The following is a 12,767-nucleotide window of genomic DNA, read 5'->3' as shown; positions in this document are numbered from 1 at the left end:
GTGGGGTACGGGTGTCTTAACTACCAGGATATCTGCCAGCTTTGACTCTGACATTTTGGATCGAGCTTGAATCTTCTTTCCCCAATTTCCTCCTTCTCATACAATTTCCTTTCACAGAGACTAGACAAAGAGGAAGCTTTAGCTTAAGGATTTTGGAGCAGTGTGGTCTATGCATTAAAATAATGTATATGTTAAAATAATATGGGATTAAATCCTAATCCTAATTTCATTCTAAAGCAGATAAAAATAAAGTAGGTCCTGCATAATTCACTCAACTATGTGATCACATTTTCCAACTTATTTTAGCTCTTCTGGTTCCGGACAATTTACTTCTATAATCTCTTTTAAATGCACAAAAGTGCTAGTATTAACTGTTGATTATGATTACTGACACATAATAGAAATGAGTATTTTATTTTTTTTAAGATTTATTTGAAAGAGTTACAGAGAGAGGTAGAGACACAGAGAAAAGTCTTCCATCTGCTGGTTCACTCCCAGATGGCTGCAACGGCTGGAGCTGTGCTGATCCAAAGCCAGGAGCCAGGAGCTTCTTCTGGGTCTCCCACATTGGTGGAGGGGCCCAAGGACTTGGGCCATCTGCTACTGCTATCCCAGGCCATAGCGGAGAGCTGGATTGTAGAGGAACAGCAGGACTCAAACTAGCACCCATATGGGATGCCGGTGCTTCAGACCAGGGCTTTAACCCACTGTGCCACAGTGCTGGCCCCTTAAATGAAATGAGTATTTTGTTAATTTAGTCAATCAATAACAGCAAATGAGATCAAGATGTTTCAGAATTATGAGAAATTGAGAAATAAACTGGTTTACACCCCAATAAAAATGGTGCTTTACATATATTATAAAAAATTTGAATCTCTGAAATACATTGTAACCTATAAGAATGGAATTCAGAAAACTTTCTTGATTTCAGTTTTCAAAAGAGGCATTAATTTGGCCTCACTGTTGAATGGTAGAAAGCCCAGTTGATTGAGAACTTTGCCATTTGTATTCCCTCATTCTGGGATAATGAAAAGTTATGATTCTAGATTGAAGAAACACCTTTAAATGACTTCTAATACTTTCTAGCATTGAAATAATAAAAACCTATTTTATTAGTCTTAAGGCTGAACTAATAAAAGGACAGTATTTAGATCAGAAAGAATCAGTAATCCATTCTGCAATGATTCATTTGTATATAACTTAATTTCTGTTTGTGCTGGTGCTAAAACCAGACTCCCCGAGTTCATTTAGAGAGTGGGTTGTGGAAAGAAATCCTATTAATTCCTTTAAAATTCTATTCTTCTATCTGTCTATTTTTGTTAGATGAGATAATGCATACTGCATTTTTTTTTAAAGATCTATTTATTTATTCCGAAGGCAAAGTTACAGAGAGGCAGAGGCAGAGAGAGAGAAAGCCTTCCATTCACTGGTTCACTCTTTAGATGGCCACAATGGCCAGAGCTGAGCCAACCTGATGCCAGGAGCCAGGAGCTTCTTCCACGTCTCTCATGTGGGTACAGGGATTCAAGGACTTGGGCTATCTTCTACCTCTTTCTCAGGTAATCAGCAGGGAGCTGGGTCAGAAGTGGAGCATCTGGGACTCGAACCAGCACCCATAGGGGATGCCAGCACTGCAGGCAGCAGCTTTACCCACAGCACTGGCCTCAATGTTGCATGTTTAACATAGCACACTGCACATTCTAAGTAGTCAATATATGTCAACTATTACCATTTGAAGCACTATTTGAATTTTACATTAATTCTATGAAGATCACTTGATAATAAGAATTAAGAGAAGATTTGAAGCAATATTTAACAGAGAATTATTGCAGTTACCCAGGAGGAGGAGGGACTTGGTCTCTTTTCAAATATTTACAGAATTCTCATGGGAAGAGGAGGCCAAACTTAGACAAATGAGTAATAGTCATGAAGTAAGATTTCATATCAGTAAAACCAGAGATATCAGACAGTATGAACTGTCCAGTTATAAGACTCATGACATAATGAAATTATTGTCACTGGAGGCATTCAAGTAGAGGTTCTAACTGTCAATGTGCTGGAGTCATGTTCTGGACCTATTTCTGTTTCTGAACTATTCCACCCTCATCCCCATCGATGGGTCTTCAACCATCCATTTCCTCTATTTCAATGGCTCTCACTCCTTTTTCACACTCCGTCTGGTACACATTATTTTCAATTCTGCCTGATCCTTTTTATCTTTCAGATTTTAGACTCAGCTTTCCTTGATGTGTCTTCCTCTTAAAACTCATTATTTCTACATTGTTGCATTATGCATTACATTCTATTATAATTATTCTTTTTTAAATCAATTTTAAAAGATTTATTTATTTATATGAAAGGCAGAGTTACAGAGAGGCAGAGGCACAGAAAGAGAGAGAGAGAGGTCTTCCATCTGCTGGTTTACTCCCCAAATGGCCAGAGCTGGGCCTATCTGAAGCCAGGAGCCTAGAGCTTCTTCTGAGTCTCCCACATGAGTACAGGAAGACGCTTGGGCCATCTTTCACTGTTTTCCCAGGAGCATTTGCAGGGATCTGGATCAGAAGAGGAGCAGTTGGGATTCAAACCATATGGAATGCCAGCACTACAGGCAGCAGCTTAACCCACTACACCAAAGTGCCAGCCCCTATAATTATTATTTTTAATATTTCCTTTCCTCAAAAGGTTGGAAATTTTAGTTGTTCTATCTCAGTGTCTGGAATACAATGAGTGCCCAAAATAGAAAAAAAAATTAAAGATTTATTTATTTGATAGACAGTGTTAGAAACAGAGGGAGAGTCAGAGGGAGGGAGAGAGAGAGAGAGACTGAGACTGATTTTCTGGCTGCTGGTTCACTGTCCAGATGGTCACAAAGACCAAAGTCAAGAGTCAGGAGCCCTTTTCTGGGTATCTCATGTGGGTGCAGGGACCTAAGTCCCTGGGCCATCTTTCAGTGTTTTCCCAGTTGCGTTAGCAGGGAGCTAGATCAGAAGTGGAGCAGCCAGGATTCAAACTGGCACCCATATGGGATGCTGGCATCCAGGTGGTGGCTTTATCCATTACACCACAATACCACCTCCCTAATAGTTTAAGACTTATTTATTTGAAATAGTTACAGAGAGAGAGGGACAGAAAGAAAGAGAGAGAGGGAGGGAGAGAGAGAGAGGTCATCTATCCACTGGTTCACTGTCCAAATGACTGCAACAGCTAGAGTTGAGCCAGGCCAAAACCAGGAGCCTAGAATGCCAGCTGGGTCTCTTACGTGAGGTGTAGGGGCCCAAGCACTTGGGTCATCTTCCACTGGTTTCCCAGGTGCATTAGCAGGGAGCACAATTAGAAGTACACCAGCTGGGACTTGACCTGCCTTCCATATGGAAATTGGCATTTCAGGCAACAGCTTTACCTGCTATGCCAAAATGCCAGCCCTTAATTTTTTGTGGTCTTAACAAATGTGCAAACTTTATATAAATTAATACTATGTTGCATGTTGAACTCTAAATTTCCTTAAGACTCTTCAAGACTATGATTCCATGATGAAGAATGGAGAACCTTCACCCCAAATATTTTCTTTATATGTTTTCAAAGTTAGGTTGAGTAAACCCTATTGAAATTGAGAAACTGTGCTGATATTCAGTATTATTCAGTTCTAACATAACCAACTTCAAACTACTCTAGCACAAGGTGCACAAACTCAAATGTAAGGACAAGACGAGCAACATGACTATGCTGACTTAAGGCAGCAGAAAAGTGTGCCATGTGTTAACTACAGAATGTATGCCTTACTTAAGGAAATTCACACATCATTAACAGCAACAAAACATGTGTGCAAGAAACAGAACACCTCCGAGAGTACAGGATTTATGATCTCTGTTCAAGGATCATGGGGCTATGATAATTCATGGAATTTCCAAGTGAAATTTTAAAAGTTTTCTCAAATTTTAAAATATACAGAAAAGCTTATTCATTGGATTCTACCGTCTTTTCTAACATTTCCAGGAAATTGATAAGAAAAAATAACCATAGTGAACACAATAGAATCACATGGATTAGTAGGGCATGAAGAGTTATGGTAAGGTATTGGAATATGAATGACCCAAAGTTAAATTTTATGCTTTGCCAAGATTTTTTCAGAAAATTTGGATTTGGGAAGTTTTTTTTTAAAGATTTGAAACAGTAGGTCTTATAACACACGCAGAAGCAAGTGTTACTAGATATGTAAGTTAGTTGTAGCTACTGCAGATCAACTCTAAATGAAACTTTTTGAGTGGATTTATGTTTGCTTCTAAGGACTGCTTAATATTTAAAATTATAAATTTGAGTGGATGACTTCACTGACTACAAGGCTGCTGAAGTGTGCCCTGGTATCATCATGTTTCCCAACACTTAACACCTGTGTGCAAGAATGGAGTTCCTTTCCCTTGATCTCTTTTCAAATCCCTTCATTTTTGCTTCCTTGTTAAAATTGGTTCTAGAATTTCAAACAGAGATGGAAAGATATTTTAAATAATTTCTGAGTTTTGTATTTTGAAACAATTTCAAATTTAAGATAAAGTAGCAAGAGTAGTGCAAAGAACTTTTTTCTCCTGCTTTTTGAGATGGATGCTCCATCACCTTGGATATCTTAGTGTGCCTTTTAGACAAACATAATCCAGTAATACCATCAAATCCTCAGACTCAATCCAAGCTTCACCATTTGTTAAAATTATGTCCTTAATAGTGACAAGAGCCTGTTCAGAATCACATGCTACATCTGTTTTTCATGTCTGTAATCTCCTTCGAGGAAGCAGTTTCTTAGTCTTTCCTGAGTTTTATGACCCAGGTGTTCTTGAACCCATAAGATCAGTTGTTTTCTAGAGAATCTGTGATTTCCTCATTTGTAGAGTCAGGTTATTCATTCTTGGTAAGAATGTTCCAGAAATGGTATGTTTTCTTCCCATTGCATCAATCACATCTGGTGGTACAAGATGTCAATTTGTTCCATTTTGTAAGGAAATATTTTGAGATTGTGTACACATCCCACTCCTCATTAAACTTTCAATTCATTTATCCATTTTCTTATGTATTCATTTATATCTAAATGGTCAATGGGTTCTTAGTTTATTCATTATATCTATTATTATAATGTATTTAAATTTTTTAATTTGTTAGTGGATTAAATTTATGCTTCAAATCATGTCCTTAGACGTGTCCTCCTCATTTTTAAACAATCTCTGAGCAGTATATCTATTACATTTCTATCTCTCAATCTGTCTACATTTGTCCATCCATCTAGCTATCACCTATTTATCATTATCTATGTATTATGATTCATCTATTATCTTTCCTCCTCTGTCTTCTGTATATATTCTCTACCTCTCTCAGGCTTGGAAATAGTTACGTCCCAATGGCCATGTTCTCATATTTGTCCCCTAAAAGATGCTACCATTTCTTGGGAAATGGGTATTCTAAGGACTGGGAAGAAAAAAGTGCACAACAAATTGTAGATTTAGAAAGCAGAAAATAAAGAGTTACCTATACACACTTGTTTGTATCAACATATTATGGCTCCATATACATTTTGGAGGCAAGGCATTCAGGCCCATATCATTAATTTTAATCTGACATTACAGTGTTCATTCTGGTTTCTCTATTTCCATATTTCTTTTTTTTTTATTTATTAAACTTTTATTTAATGAATATAAATTTCCAAAGTATAGCTTATGGGTTACAATGGCTTCCCCCCTCCCATAACTTCCCTCCCGCCCGCAACCCTCCCCTTTCCCGCTCCCTTTCCCCTTCCATTCATGTAAAGATTCATTTTCAATTCTCTTTGTATACAGAAGATCAGTTTAGTATATATTAGGTAAAGATTTCAACATTTTGCCCATATAGCAACATCAAGTGAAAAAACTACCATTGGATTACTAATTATAGCATTAAATAGCAATGTACAGCACATTAAAGACAGAGATCCTACATAATTTTTTTTTCAAATTAATTAATTTTCTATGCCATTTCCATTTTAACACCAGGTTCGTTTTTTTTTTTTTTTCATTTCCAATTCTCTTTATATACAGAAGATCACTTCAGTATATAATTAGCAAAGACCTCATCAGTCTGCGCCCACACAGAAACGCAAAGTATAAAAATACTGTTTCAGTACCAGTCATAGCTTCACTTGGCTTTAGACGACACATTAGGGACAGATCCCACATGGGGTGTAAGTACACAGTGACTCCTGTTGCTGACTTAACAATTTGACACTCCTGTATGCCATCGCACTAGTCCAAGTGATCAATTTCAGCTCACAATTGATAGCTCTGATAGGTCTAAGAGTCAAAGAGATCACACAAACAAGACAAGTATCTGCTAATACTAACTGATAGAATCAAAAAGGGAGAGAAAGATCCAACATGGGAAGTGGGATACACAGCAGACTCATAGAATGGCAGATGTCCTAAACAACACTCTGGCCTCAGAATCAGCCCTCAAGGCATTCAGATCTGGCTGAAGAGCCCATGAGAGTATAGCAGGCATGGAAAGCCAAGATATCATGAAAAAAAAAAAAAAAAGACCTAAATGAATGATCTCTGTGAGTGAGATCCCAGTGGAAAGAACGGGGCCTTCAAAGAAGGAGGTACCCTTCTCCGAAGGGAGGAGAGAACCTCCACTTTGACTATGACCCTATCGGAATAAGATCAAAGTCAGCGAACTCTAAAGGCTTCCATAGCCCTGGCAACTCATGACTAGAGTCTATTTCCATATTTCTAATTCCTTTGATGGATAGTGAGGATCCTGGCTCCTCTAGTGGTGACTATGTATCCTTTTTTGGTCAACCTCCCGGACAGGAAATCAAGCTCTAGTCACTGCCTCTGTCCTCTTTCTTTATACTTCACTGTACCTGGGTCGACTCACTGCCAGCAAACTTCTCATCCTGCTGGAGATGTGCTTCCCTCACTGGATCACTGTGGCTCCCCAAGTCCCAGTGTGGACACTCAGCTTGCTAGAAGCTACCTAAGCTTTTGGTCTAATTTTACAGGAAAGGAAAGAAAAGAGAAAGAGAACAGAATTGGCCAGCCCAAAAGAAAAGAATCCCTAGGGAAATTAAAGAACACAAATGCCATAGGCCCAATAAGGAATTGGAAATGACTCAGTGGGTAGACACCCCAAGATGTCAAGAATGCAGGGGACTGGTATGCAAATGAGGTTCAATGGTAGTATGAGATAATTAAAATATTAGTGAAAAGGCTGAATCTTTAAAAACTGATTTTCTCAAAATTTTCAAGTAGTTCCTAAATATACAGGTGTGAAAGCAATATGTTAGGACTTTCTCCAAACAAATAAGAAGTCATGGCTCATTGGGTTAGTATTTGAATCTTTGACACTGCATTTGCTTGAAGGTTGTTTATGATAATATTTAGAATGGTGTTGAGAGCAATCCTGCTGCTATGAAAATTTAAATTTTGTTTATTTCTTCTTTTGTAATTAATTTGTCAACCTTAACATTCCTGAGATCACAGTGTGGAGAGCTTTGTATTTATTACCCTTCTAAAATACAGTATGCAGAAGTGTTCTGCAGACCTATGTGACCTTGAATCCCTGGGAAACCTTGTGATGAGAGATTCTTATATGGGTTTGTTGTGGTTTTTACCTTTGACAGAATCTAAATTGCCTTAAACTTCTCTGATTTATATTTGGGTTGAAAAAATGTCTAAAATTAATTTTAAAATTTGCCAATGCACTCTCATGAAACCACTAAATTAGACCAATCAAAAGACAGCATAAAAATATCCTACAATCTACGTCTTTGATTTGAATGTGGATGTATATTTGTGTTGATATAGCTGATCTCCATCACTGGATTCTCATGAGGTTGCCATAGTAAATGAATAGATGCGCCTAAAATTAGCTATAGGGCATTAAGCCTACTCAGGCAACGGTTCTCTTTAAAAATATAACTATGGCTTCAAATACAAAAAATACAAATCCACAAACATTATTCAGCCTTCTTTATAGTTGCATTTCATATGAGTCATACAAAATAAAAATAGTACTTGATATCCATGACTTTTGAAGAACAGATTCTAATTCTCCGGTATACCAGAGACAGGCTAGGATCAAAACATAGCTTCGATTTCTGCACCACACATATTTTTCCACTACACTTTCTGTAGTGCTTTCTTCTCTGCTCCTCAAAGCAGCATGATAATTATTTTTAAAAATCCTGGCATGTTTGACTTGAGATTAATATACTTGTCTCCCATTGAACCTGTCAATTGGGTATGTTACATTGGACAAATAATCCTAACCTTTGTTACCCAGGAGAATAAAAAAGGAGTTAGATTAGCTCAAAGGTCCTTAGCATCTTCAATGCAATGGCTGTCTTTTGCAATCTGGTCAAGCCTATGTCCCATCTAGGAATATCTTTTTAAATTTATAAAATAAAAGCAAATAAGACTATAAATAAAATTACTTACATTAAAATTCAGTTATCAAAGTATTGAAAAGCAAACTTTATAAAATCATTAAATAAAAGCTCTAGTAGTGAAGCCATAATTACTGCAACTTTAACATGGTGGTAACTGTAAATAGCACTTTGAGATATCTGCAACAACTTTAATTGATTTAAAATCATCTACCTTTTTAAAAAATTTATTTATTTATTTGAAAGTCAGAGTTATACAGAAAGAGAGAGAGGTCTTCCATCCACTGGTTCACTCCACAAATGGCCGCAATGGTTGGAGTTGCGCCAATCCGAAGCCAGTAGCCAGGTCTCCCACGCGGGTGCAAGGGCCCAAGGACTTGGGCCATCTTCTACTGCTTTCCCAAGCCATAGCAGAGAGCTGGATCGGAAGTGGAATAGCTGGGACTTGAACTGGTGCCCACATGGGATGCCGGCACTGCAGGTGGTGGCATTACCCATGATGCCACAGCGCCAGCCCCCAATTTTCTACCATTTTTATTGTGACAAAATCACAGATATTTCTAATAACATGGTTTAATGTCTTTGTTCATTACTAATGGAGCTGATAAATTTCAATTATAATTATAGAAAATAAAAATATATTTTTCTACTATCTAGATTTACAAATGTGTGGAATTCAATACATTAGATTATCTCTATGGAATCTTCCAATAACTGTATTCCAGTACTTTATAAATAATCCTGGTGGTTACATAGGGTGGCATGGGTATGTGAAGGTCCTTCAGAGATGGAAAAACAGAATTTAAAGATGAGTCGACTTTGTAGTAAAAATGTTGAAATTCATGCATAGTTTTTCCATAATGTTCATTTTCCATGAAGGTTGGAAGACGCTTTATATGCATGCATCTCAAAATTTTCACACCAAATGAAGTTATCTTTTTTAAGATTCATTTTATTTATTTTAAAAGGCAGAGTTACGGAGAGAGAGAGGAGACACAGAGGTCTTCCATTCGCTGGTTCACTCCCCAAATGGCTGCAACAGCTGGGGCTGAGTCAGGCTGAAGCCAGGAGCTAGGAGCTTCTTCTGGGTCTCAAATCACTTGGGCCATCTTCTGTTTTCCCAGGCCATTATCAGCTGGGTCAGAAGAAGAGCAGCTGGGACTTGTTAGGTGCCCATAACGGATCCCAGCCCTGCAGGTGGCAGCTTAACTTGCTACACAACAGTGCCAGCCTCATGAACTTATCTTTTAGTGCTATTTTCCCACAAACTTTGTGAAGTGCTCTCATACGTCTAGATCCGCTGTCCTCAAATAGTCCATAGACCAACACTGTCAGTATCACTGTTACCTACCTGGGAGCTTGCTAGAAATGCAGTGTCTCAGGTGCCACCTGAAATCTACTGAATCAGACCTGCATGCTTACAAGTTCCCCAAACGATGTTATATATACACGTTCATGTTTGAGAAGCACTGCGTTAAGTTAAGCTGTGAAACCTGTGTGTGTGCACTTCTGCTATGATACGATCAAGCACCTGAAGATTCGTTAGCTCTATCATGAACTCCTTCTATTTTTAAAAAAATTGCCCTTATACCCAAAGTCTAATAAGTTGGTGAGAAGCCCACCAGCAAGAACAGCACTCTTAGGCACAAAACAGAGATTTCAGTAGAAAATTTAAGTTAGGAGTTACTTAAGAATCAGTGATTGAATTGTGTTGCTTTGGAGAGTTGAAGAGCCCCCAGGAGATGGTTTGAGATTTGGCAGAGTCAATTGACTCTGAAAAGTAGGAGAGTAAAAGAACTTTACTCTGCATAACCAGACAGGGATAAAATTCCAAATTTAACTTTCTTCAAGATAGGCAAGTTTTTGCTCTAGGGCTTGGTTTGAGTACTCTATTTGCATACTGCAGTTAATGTTATTGAGTGTATCAATTTTTCACTGCTCTGGAGCCAGTTGTGTAAGTAAATAAAATGTTTAGCTGTTAGTATTTTCAAACTGAATTGTGTCTACATGAGGAGAAAAATGGGTTATTGAAATGCCTTAAAGCAAAATTCTCTAATAGAAACTTCAATGCAGTATACGTTTTTTGAGCACCTCTTTTGCACTAGGAAGTGGAAATTCAGGTATGATTAAGATGCTGGAAACCATATAAGAACTGCCAGCTTATTTTGGGACTCAGGCAATATTACTGTTGACTATAGCATTAAGTTCTGTGATAGAAGAAGGAGCAGGAAATTGTAGTGGTATAGGAGTTGCATAGAACTTCAAAAACCTTCTTATTCATTCATTCATGAATTCAATTATTTGTTGATTGGTCCATTCATTCATTAATTTACTCAATAATATTGATCAAGTCATCTCCCAGTGTCACACACTGGAGTTGTGTTTTTTGTTTTTTTGGTTTTTTTTTAATGCACACAAGTCTTTGTGGCTGAACATAGAATGTTTATATTGGAAGTTTTCTCTGGAATATGTTGAGGATTACCCGTCTGACTGTATAACTGGACAGAAGTGGGAAAATAAGCCTAGGTTGAAATTGTGTTGAATTTTATATGCCTTTTTAGGAAAACTGAATCTTCTCCAACATGCGACTGGGAAGCTCTTACACATTTTAAGCAGGAACTTGTCAGTCAGATTTGAATTTTAAGACAATCCTCTTAGAGCAGTCATCAAAGGTGACTGGAAAGCAGGTTTCAAAAGATCATTTCAAGGTTTTAAGCCTGAAAAAATTATTCTTGTGTTTATATACAGGTCTTTTAGATTTATAAAAATTTCATATTCTTCTGTTGCTAATATTTACAGACAATCGACTATCTGACTTTTGTTAGAATTCTATAGTAACATACTTCTTATACTCAGGGTTTGTAGTGGTGTTTTCTGGTTCAGCAAAATACTTATCATTTCTTCTTCTTATTTTACAGCTTTGGACACTTGTTTTAATCTTATGGCCAGTCATTATTTTCATAATTTTGGCTATTACCAGAACAAAATTTCCTCCAACAGCAAAAGCAACCTGTAAGTAAATGAGATTTGTTTGTTCCCCTTATTTTGGATTTTAGTTAAAATTTATTTTGGTGCAACTCTATTGTTGTCATTCTAAAACTTATTTTTTTTTGAATGGTGTTTCTACTGGGACGTATTTGTAAAAGAACTTTGTGGATTTCGGCCCTAGTTTTTCAAATTGGCCAAAAAGTTGTCTATAATATTTATGGAGACAAATATAAAGTAGGAACCAGAATGTATTTTAGTACTCTTAAACTCTTAACTCATTTGTTATGCATATCATAAAACACATCATGGTATACACAACATAAATAAAAAGCAGTATCAAGCTAGATCTTTCTTTGCTATTTTTTTTTTTTTTGATAGGCAGAGTTAGACAGTGAGAGAGACAGAAAAAAAGGTCTTCCTTCGATTGGTTCACCCCTCAAAGTGGCTGCTACTGCTTGCGTGCTGTGCCGACCCAAAGCCAGGAGCCAGGTGCTTCCTCCTGGTCTCCCATGCAGGTGCAGGGCCCAAGCACTTGGGCCATCCTCCACTGCACTCCCTGGCCACAGCAGAGAGCTGGCCTGGAAGAGGGGCAACAGGGACAGAATCCGGCGCCCTGGCCAGGACTAGAACCCAGTATGCCGGTGCCGCAGGCGAAGGATTAGCCTATTGAGCCGCGGTGCTGGCCTCGCCCTGCTTCTGGGACTAGAACCTGGAGTGCTGGAGCCACAGGCGGAGGATTAGCCTAGTGAGCCGCAGCACCGGCCCTTTCTTTACTTTTGCAATGGAAACTGTAGACTAGTATTTAATCAACTGTAAATGAAATCTAGAGAGCTATAAAGATCTTTCTCTCCATGGCAGATATTTGAGTGCTATAAATGTGTCAACACATTTAAGATTAAAGAAGATTGTTTTCTAATTAGTGCAGTTTCAATTACATTTTATCATTGCCAAGTTATAAAGTGGGCAGGATGCCCAACTTGATTCATTATTTTATTTTGGATCCAGAAAGAACATGCAGAAAGTCCTCAGAACTGAGGGGAATAAGTTTTTTAAGTCTAGTGATTTGACCTATGCTGGGTTTGCTTTTGTTTTTTTCATTGGAGGCAATCTTTTCTTTTTTTTTTTTTTAAAGATTTTGTTTATTTGAGAGGTACAGTTATAGACAGTGAGAGGGAGAGACAGAAAGAAAGGTCTTCCATCCACTGATTCACTCCAGAAATGGCTGAGGCGGCCAGAGCTGCACTGATCCAGAGCCAGGAGCTTCTTCCAGGTCTCCCATGTGGATGAGAGGCCCAAGCACTTGGGCCATCTTTGACTGGTTTCCCAGGCCATAGCAGAGAGCTGGATTGAAAGAGGGGCAGCTGGGTTTAGAACCAGT

At 38.0% G+C, this 12,767-nt stretch overlaps 1 protein-coding gene across 1 annotated transcript in view; it reads left to right on the top strand.

Moving 5' to 3' along the window:
- The window catches only part of ABCA12 (ATP binding cassette subfamily A member 12), a 183,908-nt gene that overhangs the window by 4,516 nt on the left and 166,625 nt on the right, over positions 1 to 12,767 (top strand). The window contains exon 2 of the mRNA XM_062201848.1: positions 11,320 to 11,413. Coding sequence (XP_062057832.1) covers positions 11,320 to 11,413 — 94 coding nt within the window. The remainder of the gene's footprint in view (positions 1 to 11,319; positions 11,414 to 12,767) is intronic.

The sequence above is a fragment of the Lepus europaeus genome, chromosome 1, assembly GCF_033115175.1.
Source record: "Lepus europaeus isolate LE1 chromosome 1, mLepTim1.pri, whole genome shotgun sequence".
In the NCBI taxonomy this organism is placed as follows: domain Eukaryota; kingdom Metazoa; phylum Chordata; class Mammalia; order Lagomorpha; family Leporidae; genus Lepus; species Lepus europaeus.
The sequence above is the reverse complement of the archived record's forward strand: the minus strand, read 5'-3'. Positions and strand labels throughout refer to the sequence as shown.